This window comes from Petaurus breviceps, unplaced genomic scaffold (genome assembly GCF_028583685.1).
Source record: "Petaurus breviceps papuanus isolate PSGF00001 unplaced genomic scaffold, PetGlider_PUasm1.0 188, whole genome shotgun sequence".
Lineage (NCBI taxonomy): Eukaryota > Metazoa > Chordata > Mammalia > Diprotodontia > Petauridae > Petaurus > Petaurus breviceps.
Genome location: NW_027185804.1, coordinates 37,798,115 through 37,818,082, shown reverse-complemented (window position 1 = coordinate 37,818,082; position 19,968 = coordinate 37,798,115). Strand labels below are relative to the sequence as shown.

At 40.3% G+C, this 19,968-nt stretch overlaps 1 protein-coding gene across 1 annotated transcript in view; it reads left to right on the top strand.

Moving 5' to 3' along the window:
- Positions 1-3,320: 3,320 nt before the first annotated feature.
- The window catches only part of MTCH2 (mitochondrial carrier 2), a 23,232-nt gene continuing 6,584 nt past the window's right edge, over positions 3,321-19,968 (top strand). Inside the window, exons 1-8 of the mRNA XM_069091639.1 lie at positions 3,321-3,557; positions 8,526-8,610; positions 8,803-8,909; positions 15,735-15,761; positions 15,954-16,025; positions 17,612-17,669; positions 17,930-17,981; positions 18,416-18,475. Coding sequence (XP_068947740.1) covers positions 3,471-3,557; positions 8,526-8,610; positions 8,803-8,909; positions 15,735-15,761; positions 15,954-16,025; positions 17,612-17,669; positions 17,930-17,981; positions 18,416-18,475 — 548 coding nt within the window. The 5' untranslated portion in view covers positions 3,321-3,470. The remainder of the gene's footprint in view (positions 3,558-8,525; positions 8,611-8,802; positions 8,910-15,734; positions 15,762-15,953; positions 16,026-17,611; positions 17,670-17,929; positions 17,982-18,415; positions 18,476-19,968) is intronic.

Sequence of the window (19,968 nt, the reverse complement as noted above, 5' to 3'; positions counted from 1 at the left end):
AGTAGATACTTCTTGATTGGCCAGTGAGTCAATAAGGTTGTTACATTCTCTGAGCCAGGAGAAGGCTATATAAGCCCTAATGTGTAGCTTTGTTTTGGGACTCACTTTGAGAAGTGTTCTGTGATTTGATCTGAATTCTGGGAAGCCGTTGTTGAGTCCCCCGGCTTTGAAAAACCCAGATGCTGATTTTGGTTGGACAGTTTGGAAAGCTGTCTACTTGATCTGTTAATGTCTTGATAATTCTGTCTGTATATTTTGAAGTTTGGGGTGCTGACCTTTTTCCCCTGAACAAGGTAAACGATATATGTCTGACTGATTAAAGTAAGCTTGTTAACCCATTTTGAGTTGCTTTCCTTTAACAAAGCAGATCCAAGAACCTGTATGGGCAGCAAACCCTGAGGACTCGCTTGGGGTGCTTGCTGCTACAGTGGCACAGTGAATAAAGCACAGGCCCTGGAGTCAAGAGGACCTGGGTTCAGATCCGGCCTCTGACACTTAACACAAAAAATAGCTGTGTGACCTTGGGCAAGTCACTTAACCCCAACTGCCCTCCCAAAAAAAGCAAAAAAAAATTTTTTTTAAGTTATCCTAAAGGCATTTAAAGATGAAAATGGAAGAACAACAGGAAAATAAATTAGAGATCTGCAAAGTTTTGATAAAAACTGTTATCATCATGGACAGCAGAACCACCACACTTGGACTGTGACATCAAAGTCCCAAACATACTCCTAGAATAGAAATGTCACTAAAGAGAACATAGATGAGGAAATAAGACAGATTAAAACTAAGGATTTTAGGTATTAAAGAAAGAGACCTATGCTAGAAGTGACACACTTTTGAGAGTGCTGAGGGATCAATTCACATATATATGGAAGGAAGGAGGGAGGGGTAAGTAATTGAGGTAAAGGAAAAAAAAATCTTAGACCTTATTGATACCAAAAAAAAAAAAAAAGGAAGGAAAAGGCAACTGAGAAAATATCAGCTACCAACCTAAAAGCCTACTTTCCCACCTATATTAAATTTCCAGGCGCCTAGCTGACAGATGCAGTTGAGAGCATCCTTGATGAGGGCATTAGCAGAGTAGAGACAGGCTTTCATGAGCAATTTTACACAGCAAACCACATCTCCATTATCACAAAACTAACACAAAGATAGGAAGATGACAAGATCTCACTGGATTGGATGATTTTAAAGCATTCTTTGACCTAGTAAAGGAAAACTACCTCAGAGACAGTTCCACCATGGTCTCCCATCCGTGTCAAAATCACTCTTCCAGATGTGTAATCTTGTTTGCTAGTGCTTCGTTGTTTTAGCTTTAAAAGAGTCAAATGGTGCTAAAATAAAAACCTCAATCATTAATATCACAATCTTACAATTATCATTACAAGCTTGTTTGCTGTTAACTGTTAGGAACCACATAGAAAACTGTAGACCCACAGGATCCACCTCAGCATAGGACAGGTTGCATTAGCCAACTATAATATAAGGCAAATAGGTCAACAGAATGGAGGCACAGACAGAAACACAGAATATTTGGATCATATTCCCCCTCTCCCCCAAGGTCAAATAGGCTATGGAATGGAGAGGCAAGGGATGAAATCAGGGATCTCTAGGCTTGGACAAGGCAAAAAGCAGGGAAAAAATGGACACTTGCGCCATTGATCAATCTGGAACAATATAATGGAAGAAGCAGAACTAAGGATTATGCTCTAAGCTGGGGTTTCTTAACCTAAGGCCTATGAAATTTTTAAAAAATATTTTCAAACTGTATTTTACTATGATTGGTTTCCTCTGTAGCCTTATGTATTTTATACATTTAAAAACATGATTCTGAGCTGGGGCTGCCAGACTGCCAAAAGGGTCTGATGGGGTACCTTTGGTCTAGGTCAAACCAACTTGTAAAACCAGTCTGTGAAGCTGTAATTTGTCCTTTCCCACCCTTGAGATCTGCCCCTTCTCCCTATCCCACACTCCACCTAGGCAACACCCTGTGACCCCTTTGTTCTTACTTAATCTCTTCATTTCTTCTGGGCCTGGCCCACACCCTCCTTCATCCTTGCCTTTTGTCTCCTTAAGGACCTGGCCCAAATCTTATCTAAACTACCTATTCACCTGCTCCTCTCGGTCAGCTCTGACCTTTGTCTATGCACTGAGGCCCATCCCGTCCGGTCAGCCCTGACAATGGCAGCCCTACCCTTTCAAGGTAAAAGCATGTACCCCTCTCTCTTGCAGGTCCCCTAAAGGACTCTAGCCCGCCTAACAATAAACTTCTACAACTCTCACTCCAATTAAGCCTGAGACCTTGAATTCTTTCCAGACGATATTGGAGGTTTTCTGGTCTTAGATAAGATCAGAGTTCCTGCTGAACCTATTGGGATCCCGTCCCCCATCACTCGCACTTCTGCCAGTGGTTCTGCGCCCAGCCCGGGCTCGGGGACTGCACCCGGGTGGCGGTGAGCACGTCCTCGGGCCCATCCTGGCAGACGGCCCGGCCGGTGGGCCTGACGGCACCCTCACGCCACGCGGGGTCACTGTCACGCATGTCGTGTCTTGTCCGTTATCTCCGGGTTTGGAGGTTCCCCTTTCTCCCTCCCTGCGGTGCCCTGCACAGAGCTGGGCTCACTACGAGTCCGTAAATGGTCCTGGCGGCCCCGGGGTCCGGCCGGCCACAGCTCAAACGTGACTCGGACGCTCGCCAGCCCAGTGACCTTGGGCCAGTCCTTGTGTGCCCTCCTCCTGCGCGTTTCTCCACGTGCCAAGGCGGGGGAGCGGGGCGCCTTCCTCCCTGGGGGGGAGGGGAAGGTGTAGACCTCGGTAAATGGCCATGTAAACACAGGTTATTATCGTTTCCCGGCTCCCACTGCGATCAGCTCCCTCCCCGCCACTGCTGTGCGGGAGCCCGGAGTCCCGCTCCCGGGGCCCTCGCGGAGCCCAGCCCTCTCCCGCCCTCAGTTTGTCCAAGTGTGAAATGGGGCTGTGGCCCCCCTCGAGGGAGGCCCACGGGCTGATGCCGGAGGAAGGCCGGTATCTCCGTGATTCTCCGAGGGTGAGGGCCAGAGGCAGCCCGATCCTCAAGCTCTGGGGCAGTTAGCCGCCAGTTTAACTCTCCCGCCAGCGTGGCTCCGGCTCCTCCTTCTTCTCCGGCCTCGCTCTGCCCTTGGCTGCCCCCGCGCAAGCGCAGTAGCCTTCCGCCCCGCCGCGGGAGGTGGGGCGTGGCCAGGACCAGGGGCGTGGCCGGACCGCGGCGAGGGGGGTGGGGGTGTCTCACCTCCTCCTCTGGACCCGCGAGGCGCTGCCGTTTCTTCGGGTCCTGCGTGCGCGCCTCCGCGGAGGGCGGGGAGAGGGCGTGCGTGCGCGCTCCGCGGGTCAGCGAAGCCGCCGGCCCCGGCACGTGATCCGGGACCCGGTCGGTCGGTAGCTCGGTCCGTCCGCCCGCCCGCTAGTCCGTCGGTCGGCCCGTGGGTGCCATCATGGCGGAGGCGGCCAGTCAGGTGCTGCTGGGTTCGGGCCTCACTATCCTCTCGCAGCCGCTCATGTACGTGAAGGTGCTCGTACAGGTAGGAGGAGCCGCCACCGCCGCCGGGCCTGCGTCCGGGAGGCTCGCCCGCTGCCGGCCGCCTCCCCGCCCTGGCCTGCCCGACCCGGGCCTGCTCCGAGGCCTGGGCCCAGCCTCGGGGCGCCCGCCCGGGGGCCAGAGGGCTTCTGGGCTTGTCCCTGGTTCCCTGGGCCCGGGCAAGTCAGTCCTGAGGGGACCGGGCCCAGGGAGACGGGACCGCGGGGCACGCGGCCCCGACCCCCGGGCCCCTGCCTTCGCCCGGTCTCTCCTCCCCCTTTCCCTTCTCTCCCTACACTCACCCCCCTTTTCCTCCCAGGCTCCCCCTTTTCCTCTTCCTCCCTGTCCTCTTTTTTTTTTTTCTCCTTTCTCCCTCTTTCCCTCCTCCCTTTCTGGGCCGTGGAGGCTCCAAGCCTCAGTGCAGAATGTGTGATGGGTTCTCTCCTCTCCTTCCCCTTCCCCCTCTTCAGTAAAATAAGTGCTAAGGGGGAATTTCAAAGGTAACAGACGTAGTTGTGGCTCGAGACGAGTGGAGTTCATGACTTGTTCCAGACCCCTTTCCCATCACCGCCAATGTGGTCCAGTCCCCTTTCCTCCTTTCCCCTCCATCAAACCTTTTTCTTTTCAGTCAAAACAAAAAAAATGCTAAAAAGGTAAAAACATTCTGTGAGACTTGGTTCTGACTCTAAGCTAGTTGGTTTCTTGACTCTTTCCTGGCTCCCTTTGACCCAGAAAGTGTGATTGGTTCCCTTTCCTTTAGTCCCTAAGTGCTAAAGTGACTTGACATTGCAAGAGGAAATACAGACCCATAGGATATTGTTCTGACTTTGTACAACCATAATATACAAGCTTTGGGGATTTCCAGTTGAGTGTCTTGATTCCTTCAGGCTCAAAATTCCACCCCTTCCTCTGCCTTTTAATAGAAATCATATCTACAGTAATCTTCACAGTTATTGGAGGGGAAATGGGTAGAATTTCTACAGGGAGGGATTGTTTCTTTTGCTGCTGCTATTCTGTAGCAGATTTTGGAACCAGATATCTAGTTAGACACAAGGAACTCATTCAGAAATGATAATAGGATGATTGGGAAGGGTTGTTGAGTCAAGTTTCTGAAGAAATCTGTTCTGAGGTTCTGATGTGGGACCCCATGTGGCTCAGAGCTAAAAACAAAAAGTTGTTTGAAAGGCTTTTAGCTTAGTTTGGGTAAATTGATTAATTCTTGTTAAATAGTTTTCAAATGGTATGCTGTATTTACTGCATACCCAGATCAGGTTGTTTACATTCATGGGCTTGTCAACATGCAGATTGCCTCACTTGAAGCATTAAATATTTTCAATTTCCCCCCCAAATTTCTCTAGCACTTACTGCTAGGATTGGGATTATATGGCGTTACATGACACTGCTTTTGCTTGGTTCTCCTCCTACCTGAGTGTTTCTTCTCAGCCCCTTTGCTCCTTCCTCATTTGTTTCAAGTCCACCAATTGCACATGCCTGGAGATTATCATGCTGACTGACATACATGTTCTCAGATCTTCCTGCAGTCTCACTTGGTGACTTCATAAGCTCCTTTGGCTTTCATCATTCCTACCCATGGACAGATCTATACATCCAACCCTAGTCTCAAGCCTGTCTTCCAGTCTGGCACTGCCAACTACTGTTTAAATGTTTTACATTAGTTGTCCTATAGGCATATACAAGACAGAACTAATTTTCTTTCTCCCCTCACCCTTCTTATGAGCTTCCCTTTTAATGTCCAGGGTGCCACTGTCCTTGTAGTCTCCCAAGGTCACAGCTTTCATGTCTTCAGCTCCACACTCTTGCTCTCTCCCCTCATATCCAATCCCCTCCACACCTCCAGTGCTGCTTTCCTTCTTTCTTCTATCCCATCCACCATCCTCACTACCTTTCTCTTAATAATATTGCAGTAAGCCTCCTAACTGGTCTCCCTACCTCAAGCCTCTCTCCACTGCTCTATATCCCCCATACATGCCCCCACATACACTCAAACTCAATAAACTCCAGTGACAGTAATTAGAGAAATGCAAATTAAAACAAATTCTACTTCAAAGGAAAAACACAAACGCTGAAATGGCTTTGGGAAAGCAAACACATCAGGGCACTGTTGGTGGAGCTGTAAATTGATAGTCATTTTGGAAAGTAGTTTGGAACTATGCCCAAAGAGTTATTAAACTTTGTACAGTATACCCTTTGACCCAGTAACAGCACTATTAGGTCTGCATTCCGAGTAAATAAAGGAAAGAGGTAAAGCTAGGAAGACTTTGGTGGACTGCTGCAGAGTGAAGTGAACAGAATCAATTTCTACCATAACATCAAGATTGTTAAAACAAAGTGTTGAAAGATTTAAGGACTGATCGATATAGTGAATCAGTCATGATTCTAGAGGATCAGTGATAAAGCATGCTGTTCCCCTCCTAACTGAGAGGTGCAGAATGAAACACACCGTCTTGCACATAGCAAATATGGAAACTTCTTTTGCTTGACTGAGCTTATTGTAGGAATTTTTTTTTTGTTTTATTTCTAGTATAAGGGAGGGGGAGAAGCTTGATAATTGAAAAAATAAAATAAATTCCAGGGACTCCTTATTCCTGTTGGGATTGGCTAGAAACTCTTGTATTTGGCATTTAAAGCTCTTTACAACTTGACCCTTCCTACCTCTCCAGTCTCCTTACTTTTTATTCCCTTTAACTAACTAGGAAGTCTAACCATAACGCTGTTCTTCACACAGAAAACTTCATCTCCATTCTCTGGACCTTTGGACTAGCTGTTCCTCATACCTAGAATGTTCTCCTTCTCCATCCACTTCTTGGAGTCCCTGGCTTCCTTTGAGAAAGAGGCCTTCCTCAATGGCTAATAGTGGCTTTCCATCCAATGTTACCTCCTGTCTACTTTGTCTCTTGTATATACTTATATGTACCTGTTGTCCCCATTTGTAGAGTATAAGCCTCTGAGGGTGGGTAGCACTGGGTCATTTTTATCTTTGTGTTTCCTGATGCCCAGAGAACAGTGGCCTCCATGTTGTGGATGCTTAATAAATATTTATTGCTTAAATTAGATTTGGCATAACTGATAACTCACATTAAGCTCTAAAGGTTACAAAGTGCTTTCCAAGTTAGAACAGATCGTATTGATACTTATGTCTTAGGAATGTGAACTTGAGGTCCATGAGTGATACTAGAGAGAATCATATTTCAGCATTCTTTTGCTTAAAGCTAAGCTAATTCAGGTTGTCTGTCAAAAGTTTGTGGATTTAGATTCCACGATGTCAGGGTTTATTTGTACCATTAGGTAGATTCAGAAGAAAAAATTTGAGCTCAGAAATATTTTTGAAATTTGGTATATACAAAATCAGAATATTTATGGCAGGATAGGATGTATGTGGAATTGACAACAATTTACAGTATATTTGCTAGGAACTGAGCTAACAGAAAGGTGTGTGAGACCCTCTCTTAAGGAAAAGCAACCACATAGGGTTGGTAGTTTCTAATTGACATTCATGCCTCTGGAACTAGAAGACTAATTACTAACCTTGATTTTAAAACATTTGTGTTGCCCATTTTCTCAAAAATTTGGTGAAATTCTAAATTATTAGTATTCGCTTTATTTTTAATATTAAATTTTATTGATGTTCTTGTTTTTACATCTTCATTTCCAAACATATCCCTCACTCCCTGACTTAGCAAGTCACCACTTACAGTAAATAATGGGAAAGGAAAGAATAAAAGCAATTCAGGAAAGCCAGCTGGCACGTTTACCAAGTCTGACATATATGGAATATTTAACACCCATAGGACCTCTACCTCTTCAAAAAAAGAGTTTGATCTCAATAATTACACAGTGTTCAGGTTTGGTTTTTATTTTTGTGTCCATTGTTGTCTTGGTTCAGCTTACTTCTCTGTATCAGTTTGTATTCCTTCTCATGCTTTTCTGAATTCTTGATAATCATAGTTCCTTTTAGTATAGTAAAAGGACCCTAGATGAGTTATTGCAGCTTCTAACAGGGGGGTGTCTGTTTTATGTATATATTTTGCTTTCACAAAAAGGGCAGCTGTTGTTTTAGATAAGACTTTCATTTCTGTCTTTGATCTTGGAGGAAAAACCCAGCTATGGGATCTATGGGTCAAAGGAAATGGACGTTTTAGCCATTTTCTTAGTGTATGGGAAAATTGCTTTGTAGAATGGTTGGACCAATTCACAACTCTACAATCTATTATCTTTGTCAGCTTGCTGGGTATGAGATGAAACATTAGCTTTATTTTGATTTGCATTTTCCTTGTTCTTAAGTGATTTGGAGCAGTTTTTCTCATAGTTGCTCGTTGTTTTGTAATTATTTTGAGAATTGTTTTTATCCTCTGACTACTTATCAATTTAGGGTGAATAGTATTCATGCTAAAAAAAAATGCCTGACTGTACTTTTAGGGAGAGAAAAATATTTAGCAATCATGATAATAGAAAATGAAATCCATAGCCCACAGTCTATTTCCCCCCAGTCATATCCTTTTAGCACTTTTAAAAATCGAAGAGTACAGAAATGAGATGGCAATCCACATTAAAATTACCTCCTCTACCTCTTGTCACAATCTACCCTTCAGGTTTTGTGGCTCTGGGTCTAGTCTGTTTTACCGTCTTTCTAATTTAATTTTAAATTCATGCTCTCAATTTCTCTAGTTGACTTAACAGTTTTTTATTTTTTGGTTTTTTAGTTATATTTCCAAATGTAAATGACTCCAGATTTTCTTTGGAGACTACTTGTCACATTTTCTGCAGTTCTGTGTAGCTTTCTTGAAACATAGTTACTTTCCCTCTGGTCTAAAGTTGACTGTTCACTGTGGTTTTGCTTAATATTCTTCTTCTATTACTAGCTAGAAAAACTCATCTTTAGTTGTATAGCAACATTTAAACTTAATACTACCCTCTTTTCAAGGCCATAACATTTTTTTTTTTGCTCTTGAAGGTGGGATATGAGCCTCTTCCTCCAACTTTGGGAAGAAATATTTTTGGGCGGCAAGTCTGTCAACTCCCTGGCCTCTTTTGTTATGGTAAGTTGGTTTTATTCACTTTGAGATGGATGACTTTGAAACTTTGTTGCACATTTGTCCCCCTAAAAGAGAGGAGAGGATAGAATCTAAAATTCCTGAAATGGTCATGAAGATTCCCTTCTCTGGAATTTTTCTGTATATAGGTAGTAATCTCTTCAGGTTGTGATCTGAATGTTTGGCTTATTTTCTTAGCTCAACATATTATGAATATCGATGGAAAAAGCGGGCTCTTTAAAGGCTTAACTCCCAGATTGTGTTCTGGAGCCATTGGAACTGTGGTCCATAGTAAAGTTTTGCAGGTAAGTGAATTCAGAAACAATTTTCATATATATGTAAACAGCCTTTTCTGTATAAACTTATGTTACTGGAGAAATTATTATGTGTACACATCCTGAGGATGTTTTTAACCATGACCTTTTTCGTATGTTGAGTTTCTTCTCTCATCTGCTTGACATTTATATGGAATATCTTTTCCCCCTTTTCACTTCCAGTGACTGAAAGACAGTTATCCATTGGAAAATGTCTTTCTTATATATTTAAGTTCCCTGTGTGTCTTGAATATTAGAAATCGATTATAGGATCATAGATTTAAAGCTGGAAAGGATCTTAGAGGCCACTGTTTTACAGGAAATTGAGACAGGTTAAGTTACTTGTCCAGGATCACACAGCTAGTAAATATATAAGGTGAGACTTGAAGCCAAGTCTTTCTGATTTCAAGACCAGTGCTTTATCCAGTACTCCACACTGCCTCCACAAAATACTAGATGCATGGTTTTTTTGGTTTTTTTCCCAGTCTACATAGTCCCCTTGTTGCCTTGGTTTTGTTCTTGCAAGAACTTTTCAATTTCTTTGAATTTAGAATGATGTATTTTATCCTTTGTGATCACATCTGTCTCTTGTTTAGGTTAGAACGAATGCCAGTCAGAGCCCTAAATGGTGCTTGATCTAGTTCTCTTGTGCCATTTTCTGTGGCATTCTTTGATAATCAGCTTACATATGCATTTGGGGCTTGTTGTGGCATGTATAGTCATAGGTTGGCCTAAGTCTAATTTCTGCCAAATTACTTTAAAAATTTCCTAGCAGTTCTTGTTAAAAGGTGCATTATTCCCGAAGTAATTGATATTTTCAGGTTTATCAAACTCTAGGTTGCTGAATTCACTTTTTCCTGATTTTTCCTTATCTAGCCTGTTCCTCCCAGGTGAAGAACTCATGTTTCCAGAGCAGAGCAGAAATGCCTTTTTGCAGCTTTTAGTCTTAAAGAAATACCTAGGTCACAGAGTGGTATGGATCTTGAACTCAGGTTGTCCTGACTCCAAGACCCAACTCTCTCTCCACAGTATCACATTTTCTCTTAGTGATTATTTCTTTATAATATAATTTGAAATTCAAAAGCACTTATTTCCTCCTTCATTCCTACTTTTTCCATTGTTTCCCTCAAGGTTCTACAACTTCAAACTTCAGTTCCTCCAAATGAAATTTATTATCATTTCCTGTAGATGTGTACATTGTTTCCTTGATAGCTTAATTGGTATAGCACTAAATCTGTCCACTGCTGCCATCTTTTTTATTGTATTGACCTGGGCCACTGATGGTAAATTACTAGCCATTTAGGAATTTGTCATTCTTTATTTCTTTGAGGTATGCTTTGTAATTTTGTGTGTGTGGGTCTTCTTGAGTGTGCCTTGATAGCTAAACTCCCAGGTATTGTTTTCTGTATTATAGATATTTTATATTTTAATTTGCTCTTGGAGTTTGTTATTTTGAAATGCTAGTGATTCATTTTACATTCTGTTTCTTTACTGAAGCTCTTAACTGTAATTAGTTTCTATGCTAAAGGTCTCTGTAGCTTTTGAAACAAACCCTCATTATCAGCAAATAAGGATAGTTTTATATCCTCTTCTCCAGTGTTTATAAATTTAATTTCTTTAGTCTGGTTTTGATCACATTTCTAGAAATACAGTGAATAGTAGTGCAGAAAAGGTGTATTATTGCATTTATTGGGGAATTAGTGTTTTCCCATTGCAAATAATACTAACTTTTGGTTTTAGATTGTTTTTATCATAATAAAAATAGCTTATGCTTTGCAGGGATTTTAGCGTAAGTGTTCTACTTTGTCAAAGGCTTTTTTCTGTACTTCATGTAATTGTGTTTTAGGTATTTTGTTTTTAACGTTATTAACTTAATTATGACAATTATTTTCCTAACATTGAAGCATCCTTTCCCCTGATTATAAATCCAACTTTATTGCACATACGTGTGTGTGTGTGTGTAACATGCACATGTAGCTATAGTCTTTTCACTTGGATTTTGTTTAAAGATTAAAATATAGTTACAATGCTTAACAATGTAAATAAAAATATAATAAAATAGATAATGTTAGTTTGTGGTTTTCTCATTCAACATACAACCTCACAGGAATCCATATCTATTTGTGGTCAGTGTCCAAGGCAGCTTTGGCATCAAAGAGGAAGAAAAGCCTCTGGTATCAAGTAATGTTCAGCCTTTACTGTATTATACCTAGACCAAGCACACATTGAAATTAGACCAGAATGATGTAAAAGAGGCAAATAAATAGTTTTGCCAAAAAAGGAAAGTCCAGAAATAAACAGGCATTTTTAGACAGTCAGACTATTAGAACAGAATCTAGGGAAGGAAGACCTAAGTTTGAGAAGAAGCCATAATTCCAGTTAATCTTGACATTTTTCTTTCATCTCTGGTTTCTGTTATTTACCTTCTTTTCATTCTATGAGACATAGGAGAAAGAGAACTGGCCTCAGATTTAGGAGAGACTCACTTTCAAGTCCTAGTTTCAGTGTTGACTGACTCTTAGCATGGGCCTGTTCTGCCTGTGGTTCATTTTTTCAGAAACAATAATAATAACTAGCATTTCTATGGCTCATTAAGATGTGTGAAGTTCTTCAAACATTATTTCACTTATTCTTCACTGCAGCCTAATGTGGTAGGTGCTGTCCTTAAGCCCATTTTTCAAACTGCAATGAGGAAAGATGATTTGCCTAGGATCTTGAAGGATTTGAATTGGGCTTCTCCTCATTTCAAATCTAATACTCACTGTAGAAGCCTTCACTTACTATTCATAAGCCTCAGTTTCTTCATTTGCAAAATAAAAATTATACTTGGACTTTCTGTCTTTGTGTTCTCGTGAATGCAATGCTTTGTAAACCTTAAAGTACAGGGAAATGTGAGTTAGCACTTTCAACTTTTGTCAAAACGGAGTGTATGTGATTTTAAAGAAAAAAGCCCAGTTTTCAAGTATGACTGTTTACTTGATGACCAAATGATACACCTCTTCATTATTAGGCCCCCTCATGAGGTCATTTTAAAAGTTACTTTCTTTGTATGATGTCCTTTTTTAAAAATTTTATTTTAAACTTAAATACTAAAACTTAAATAGACAATAAGAAAAGGAAGAAGAAAGCATTGCCATATGCACAGCAGAATGTAAGAGAATATGAAAAATATACAGCAATAAATTTACATTTCAAGAAAGCCTATATAATAAATACTAGCATTGTGTTGAGAGCCATGTTATCTTTCCTTTGCTTCTTTGTGAATTTTTTGTTCTCTACTATGTACTTTTTACTTTGTTCTTTTTCCCCCCCATCCTCCATCCCTTCCCCAAGAAGGCTACAATAAAGTATGGAGATAGAAGGATGGATGTACGGATGTACATACATATATATGCACAATATACACACAAAGATGTATACATACATACATAGATCCCTATGATCATACTCATTGTCATTTTAAAATTTATATTGCCTTTACCTAACCATGGACTATAAATATTACTTCAGTTATTTAGATCTAACTTTATTTGTATAAAAAGTGTTTTATATTTACATTCATATAGTTTCTGTATCTGTTTTGGCAGGTATGCTTGCAGGTATTTCATGCTGTCTAGTTATTTTAAATGATCTAAAACAATATTGAATAATACGGCTGATACATAATATAGTTTCCCTATTTTTCTTTTTGATTAAATCTATTTTAGCTCTAACATTGTCTGTAATTGTGACTCCTGTGTCCACTTTTTTCATATAATAAATTCTACTCCTGACCTTTATTTTATATTTGTGTGTATCTCGCATTTTTATAGCATTTCCTGAAAGCAACATATTGTTGAATTCAAATTTGTAATCTGCTATCATTTCCATTTTATGGGTAAATTCATCCCATCACATTCTAAGCTATAATTATTTGTATATTTTCCTCCTTCCTGTTTTTATTTTTCCTCACTATCATTCTCACCCATTCCTATCCCTCCTCACTCCTCTGCTTTACTTCTACCCAATACCTTGCCTTTCTGTTCCTTAACCTACACACTTCCTCAAGAATCCCTCCCTTATCCTTTCCCCACACCCTGTCCCCTTGCCCTCGTTTCTTTTTGAATGTAGAAGATTTTTATACCCTTCTGATATATATATGTTGTTCCCTCTTTAACCTGTTCTCGGTGACAGTCAGGTTCCTACACTACCTGCCTTCCTCCCACTAGCTTCTTCTGTTTTTCAGTTTTTCTTTTTTTGCCTTATTTGTATGAGATAATTGCTTCTTTTTATAGTTTTTTTTAGAATTGCCCCATCATATTCAACTCAGCCCAAGCCTTTCTTTTAAACTACCCAAATAAAAAATGACTCTCATAATAGAACTGATGATATTTTCATATACAAGAAGTAAACAATTTGACCTTATTGACTGTCTTATCATTATTGGTCCTTAATATTTATTTTATGTTTCTTCTGAATGTTATATGCCAAATTTTCCCTTAAGTTCTGCTGTTTTTGTCACAGATACCTGAAAGTCTTTTAGTTCATTAAATTTCCACTTTTTTTAGTCAGAATTATACTTAACTTTAATGGGTAAGTTACTCTTAGTCATAACCCCAGCTCTTTTGCTCTATGAAATATAGTATTCCAAGACCTACAGTCCTTCAGTGTAGGAGTTGTTAGGTCTTGTATGATCCTTATTGTAACTCTGTGGTATTTAATTTTTTTTCTTACTGCTTCCAATATTTTCTCCTCAACCTAAGAGCTTTGAAATTTGGCTGTCGTATTCCTGTATGTTTTCTTCCTAGGATCTCTTTTAGGTGGTGATTGGTGGGTTTTTTCTATTTTATGCTTTGCCTCCTTGCTCTAGAACTTCAGAGCAGTTTTCCTTGACAATTTCTTGTAATCATGTATCAAGATTCTTTTTTTTATCATAACTTTCAGGCAGTCCTACTATTCTTATGTTATTTCTCCTTGTTCTGTTCTCCAGATTAGTTGTTTTTCTGATGAGATGTTTGATATTCTCTTCTATTTTTTTCATTCTTTTGATTTTGTTGTATTATTTCTTTGTGTCTTAGAACATCATTAGCTTCCATTTGCCTAGTTCTGATTTTCAAGGAATTGTTTTCTTCCCTAAGTTTTTGGTTCTCTGTTTCAAACTGAGTGACTTTCTTTTCATGATTTTCTTAGATTGCTCTTGGATTTTGTTTCTAATTTTTCTTCAATCTCTTACTTGATTTTTAAAGTTTTTTTTTTTTAAGTTTTTCTAAGAAATCTTTTTGTATTTGGGACCCTCTGATGTTTCTCACTGAAGAAGGAGTGGGTCTTTTAACTCTTGTTATCTTCCTCTGAATATGAACCCATATCTTCTCTATCCCCATAATAGTTTTCTGTGGTTGGGTTCTTTTTCCTATGCTTGCTCGTTTTTATTTTTTTTTTTGTTTTATTTTTTTGTAGCTATTAACGTGATTAGGTTCTAATCCTAAGGCATAGGGAGTAATGCCTCAAGCCTCAGATCCTTCTTAATGTTATTTTATGAGGTCTATCCCAGGGCTTACCCTTGGGCTCTTCTTCTCCCACTGCAAAGCCAGGGCTAGAGCCTTCAGTCATTCCTGACCATTATCTTACTCCCTGTGGTCCCTCTCGTGACTGTAACCTAAAGCTGTCCCCTCTGTCCTGGAACTGAAACCAGCGACTCTGCTCTCCTGCTAGGGCCCACAACCCACAACCAGTAGGGTCCCCACGCCTCCCTGCTGCACTCATACTGCACTCCCCACAGTCCGGCCCAGCCTACGATGTGTCTGATAAGCATAGCTGTTCTTGTTCTTTCTCAGGCTGGGGCTGCCTCCCATCACCAGCTGTCCCCAGGGCTTGTTAGTTGATTCCACAGAGTTGCACTTAACTCTTACCCAGCCTCTGCCTCTGGAGATCAGCTCTTTCCTGGAGTCTTCTTTGCTTGTCTTAGGAGAACAACTACTTTACCTGACTTTTGTTTATTTCTGCTGCTCTCCGTTCCCTCTGAGGCAGCGTTCTGTCTTTTTCTGTGGAGGAAATTTGGAGAGCTGAAAGTTTTCTGATATATTCTGCCATCTTCCCAGACTCCTCTGTTGTCCTTTTCTTTGCATTTCTAAATTTGTCTTTCTAAAATCTTATTGAGAGAAACTACCTAATCCTTCTATACTGCCTTCTCTAGAATTATAGTCAAACAGATACTGGCCTCTGAATTGGAATACTAATGTTTATGTGTTGACTGGTGATAGCCATGTGACCTTAGATTGGTCTTTTGGAATTTCTGAACCTTGTAGGGCTGTTTGAAGGATCAAAGGGAATAATCATATTTTGTGTTTGTGAATGTTTTAAGTTCTGTGTGGAAATGTTATTGTCTTGCTTTAAAAACTTTCAGGCATTACAGCAATTTAAATAGTTCTGTGATTTCAACTGATCAGACTTTGGAAAGTTGATGTTCTTCCTATCCCAGACTATAACCTTACTCTTTTGGTATCCATCCTCTTCTTTCCAGAAGGAAAAAATTAGTTTTGTTCTATAATTTCACCAGCTTTTTGCATGTGTGTCTAACCTATCCTTTTAGCACTGTTTTTGTCTAAGACCCACATGCCAGATTTGGCAGTGTGGTTAGGCAGTCTGACAGAGCTTTTTCCCAGCTATTTGGCTGGCAATAACCTTTGATTGAATGACAGAGGAAGATCTGTGGTCAGGAGAGTACATATGGCATCTTACCTAGGCCATCCACCACCAATACAGTTAGTGTTTTGTCTCTTCTCTCACAAGATTTTACAATAACCCAAATCCTCTTTTTCTTTCCCCCTTCCTCTCTAGCGATACCAGGATTGTGACAAGGTTGAGGTATGTTGGAGCTGATTTTCATGCATGAACCCTGTCCTTGCAAATTATTCCTGCTGCTTGACCCTTCCCTTCAGAAGGCACCATAATTGTACCTTTAAGTACTTAGTGAACTGTTGGCCTATGGAGTAGACACCAGTTTCAGTTATTCTGTTTGAAGCCATCAGAAGCCTGACTCTCTTATTCTTTTCACAGGAGTTAAAACAAGGACCTCCACCTCCTTCAGAAAAAGATGGTCCATCCAACTTTGACAGGGTTGTCAAGGAGGTAGGAGATTAACCTAGATATTTTAAAAATTTTTCCTTAAATTGAACTCAAGGTGCTATAATATGTATAGAATCAATAGACACTCAGACGTGTGTAATCAATGTCTAAATCAAGTTTTCCTTTTCCTCTTACTTTGACTTTGAGAGTAGCAGTTGTTTCATTCTTTTTCTTTGGATTGATTCCCTGTGCCTAGAACAGGATCTGGCCCCAGGAGGCCTCCTAAATAAGTACTCCTTAATTGTTTGTAATTATATCATTTTTTTTCCTCTTGTTTTTTAAAATGAAACCATTAACTTGGTTTTGACTTAGCAATGCCACTTAACTATAAAAGAACCAGGAAAAGTATTTCTTGTTTCAGGAAAGAAGATATGTTCAACCAAAATTAACCATAGGGAGACTCCTTTTATCTAAACTGTTAGAATTATGTTGCTACTGAAATTATCCCAAGAGAACTGAAAATCTTCAAGAAAAGGTAGTATGAGGCCCAAGGCATGCCAACTGCCATAGCCCTGTCAGTGCTTTTGTAAGGCTTGGCAAGTTTGGAATCTCGCTTTCACTATTGCCCATTCTCTGTCCCTTCTCCCCCTAAAGAAATTTCTGTTTTGCCTATCCATACTCCCAAAAGAACTCCTTTTTGTTTGGATGTTGGATTCTGTCTTAGAGTTAGGTTTTAGCATTCAGCATTTAAAGTTTAAAACTTTGGAGTTTACCAAACAAATGATTGACCTGTTTTTATACACTTTGCTTGTAAAATTTCATTTTAAATGAGAAGTACCATTACTGGTAAAAGAAGAAAAGAAAACAATTTTTTTCACTAACTTTGACCCATTTTGTAATGTATGATCTTATTCTGATAAATCCACACTTATATTTGGGTGGTCCCAAAATTCTTCCCTCCAGGTTGATAGTAACTCACACAGTGACTGTCTTTATATTAAATATAACCAAGGACATATCTGTGCAAAAAAGTTATATGACAAACTTAGCATATTCCAAACCTGCAGGGTTTTTTTCCTAGAAATTATAATTCATTCTTCTTTGCTGTCACCACATGGTGCCCTAGACTAGAAAAATGACAGCTAGATTCAGCAACTCCAAGTTTCTTACTTTTGTAGGGTTGTAGTATAGCCCTATTAAAAGTTACTACATCTCTCACTGGAGAGACTCATAAAATAATGCCTGCATGATAGAGGTATCTGGATTGATTGAAAGTCACTCAGAATGAGAGCATGACCTTATGCTCTGAATTCAGGACTCTTAGTTTTTCTTCCAGCTCTGTGATTACCTGCTGGTGACCCTTCCTGTTTTTTGCTTTTGTTTTTCTCATCTATAAAATTGAGAAAATAACGGGAACCGGCCTCGCAGAGATATTTTGAGGAATAACTAAAAAAGAACATTGAAATCCATGAGTGAAAGGTATGCTAGAATGACAAAATATTCTATTGTATCCTCTCCTGACTCCAGGGCTGGAGCACTATTTCACCTCACGCCCTTTCCATATAGTACAGTGTTCACCCACATTTGATCTCATAAAACTTTTGAATGTCAAAATTTGGGTTTCAGAAATCTGTGTCAATTCTTTCTAGACGACTCGTGAGATGATGGCACGTTCTGCTGCTACCCTTGTCACGCATCCCTTCCATGGTATGTTTCTTGGTATGACATGGTAACAGAAATCGAGTGGTGTGGGAAATAGTATGCATTCTACTAATATTTCTGTTATGAATTGATCTCCCAGGAAGGCTGCTGTGGGACTTCATATAGGGATTTATTGGTGGGGGTGTCGGGGGGGTTGTGGTTTTCTTTTTAACCCACATTATCCAGACAGCTAAGCCTCCCTAGGTAGAGTTAGCTGTTTTTCAGGGTTAGTGCCTACCAATGCCTTTCTTGTCTCTGTCCTGCAGTGATTACTCTGAGGTCTATGGTACAATTCATTGGCAGAGAGACCAAATACTGGTAAGTGCCCCTCGTACCGTATATTTGTAAAGTGAGGTTGAAAAATAGTTTTGACTGTAGAACAGAGCCTCCCCATAAACATTAGACTGTGAGCTTCTCGAGGGCAGGGACTCTCTTTTGCCCAGCACTTAGCACAGGACCTGGTACATAGTAAGCACTTAATAGAATGTTGAGTAAGTGAGCAAATGATAGACTACAACACGGGAAGGTAATGCTGCCTTCACTGCTGCTGATCCACCTCCAGTGAGCCCTGTTTTCTGTGTGTGGACATGCCAGGGAGGCAAGGTTTTTTAAACAAACTAACTGAAGCAACTGAGAGAATGAGGAGGTTTGTGGAGGAGGACCTTTCGCTTCATCAGTGTCAGCAGCATAATTGCTTACTTCCTGTCTCCAAAATAACCAAACGTTTTGCTTTTTCTCTTTACCTCATCCAGTGGACTATGTGACTCCATAGTGACCATTTACCGAGAGGAGGGCTTCCTAGGATTCTTTGCGTAAGTTGATGCTGAAGTGACTTTGATTAAGTAGTTTAGCCTGAGTGGCGACTCTTCAAAGGGAGTTCTTAGGAGAGTAAGGGTTTCTTTTTGTCTGTTGATGGAATACACTTTTTTTTTTAAAGTTCAGAACTTGAGAGATTCCAAATAAAATCAGGATTGTACTTAAAACCATGAAAATCTATAGCTTGTTTTTCCTTTTAAGATATAATAAATTCATTGTTATTTTCAAAGCCGTCCCTTTCGCATTTCCTTCTAAACTTCTTTCTGTGCATTTTAAATGCTTCAGAGACCTCGCTTTTCTATTTTTTTTCACAATACTATTGATAGTCCCCTTTCCCTCATTTCAGTTGGACTCCCAAAAAACTAAAGGGAAAAGAAAATCCTTATAACAGGTCTGCATAGGCAGAAAAAACAAGCCCACCCATATCTGGCCATTTCTGAAAAGTTAAGTCTCATCTACTTACACAATATACACTTAAGATTCAAATTACTTTTGACACCTTTCAAGCACCAACTCAAATAAGTTCATTGTACTTCGGGTCCTACAGGTAGGAAGATGAAGGAATTTGTCCTTCTTTATTAGCATTTGTTTTTATTCATCCAAAGGAAGTAGAAGATTCTAATTACATTCATTGTACCCATCTCTTAGGTCCTTGCTAGAGAATTTAGCTTTTTCATTCTTAAAAACCTTCTAGGGGTGGCTAGGTGGTGCAGTGAATAGAACACTGGCCTGGGAGTCAGGAGGATCTGAGTTCAAATCCAGCCTCAGACACTTGACACAAAAACTAGCCCTTGGGCAAGTCACTTAACCCCAATTGCCCTGCCTTCCCCCCTCCAAAAAGCTCCCCCAAAAAAGAGCCTTCTAAAGGGAGACATTCTTAGGTTCATGTGGGCCCCCATGGTGTTATTTTAAAAGTCACCCTCTTTGCATGATGATCTTTTTTCTTCGTGATTTTTCTTTTGTATGTCTACTTTTATATTTATAAAATCTTATTGAGCAAAAACTATATCTTATGCTTTTTTTTGAGGGGGGAGGGTAGGGCAGTTGGGGTTAAGTGACTTGCCCAAGGTCACATGGCTAGTTTTGTGTTAAGTGTCTGAGGCCAAATTTGAACTCGGGTCTTCCTGACTCCAGGGCTGGTGCTCTATTCACTGAGCCACCCCAATCTTATCCTTTTTTAAGCCTCTTGATAGGTTTTTTTTTTCCTCAAAAAATGTAGTTAATAGTAATAAACATGACAGACCAATAGGCAGAGTACCGTGTTTCCCCGATAATAAGACACTGCCTTATTAATTTTTTGGACAGAAAAACACCAGAGGGCTTATTTTCATGAACATTGACAGCAATTTTAATAAACAGGTAAATGTGAACAAAAAACAAAAAAATGTACCAGCAAGCAAATCACTGGGGAAGAACAGGGTGACGCGCTCACTGCTGCAGCTCTGATTGGATGCAGCTCGGAGCGTGGCGTGCGTTTCACCGGGGGGGG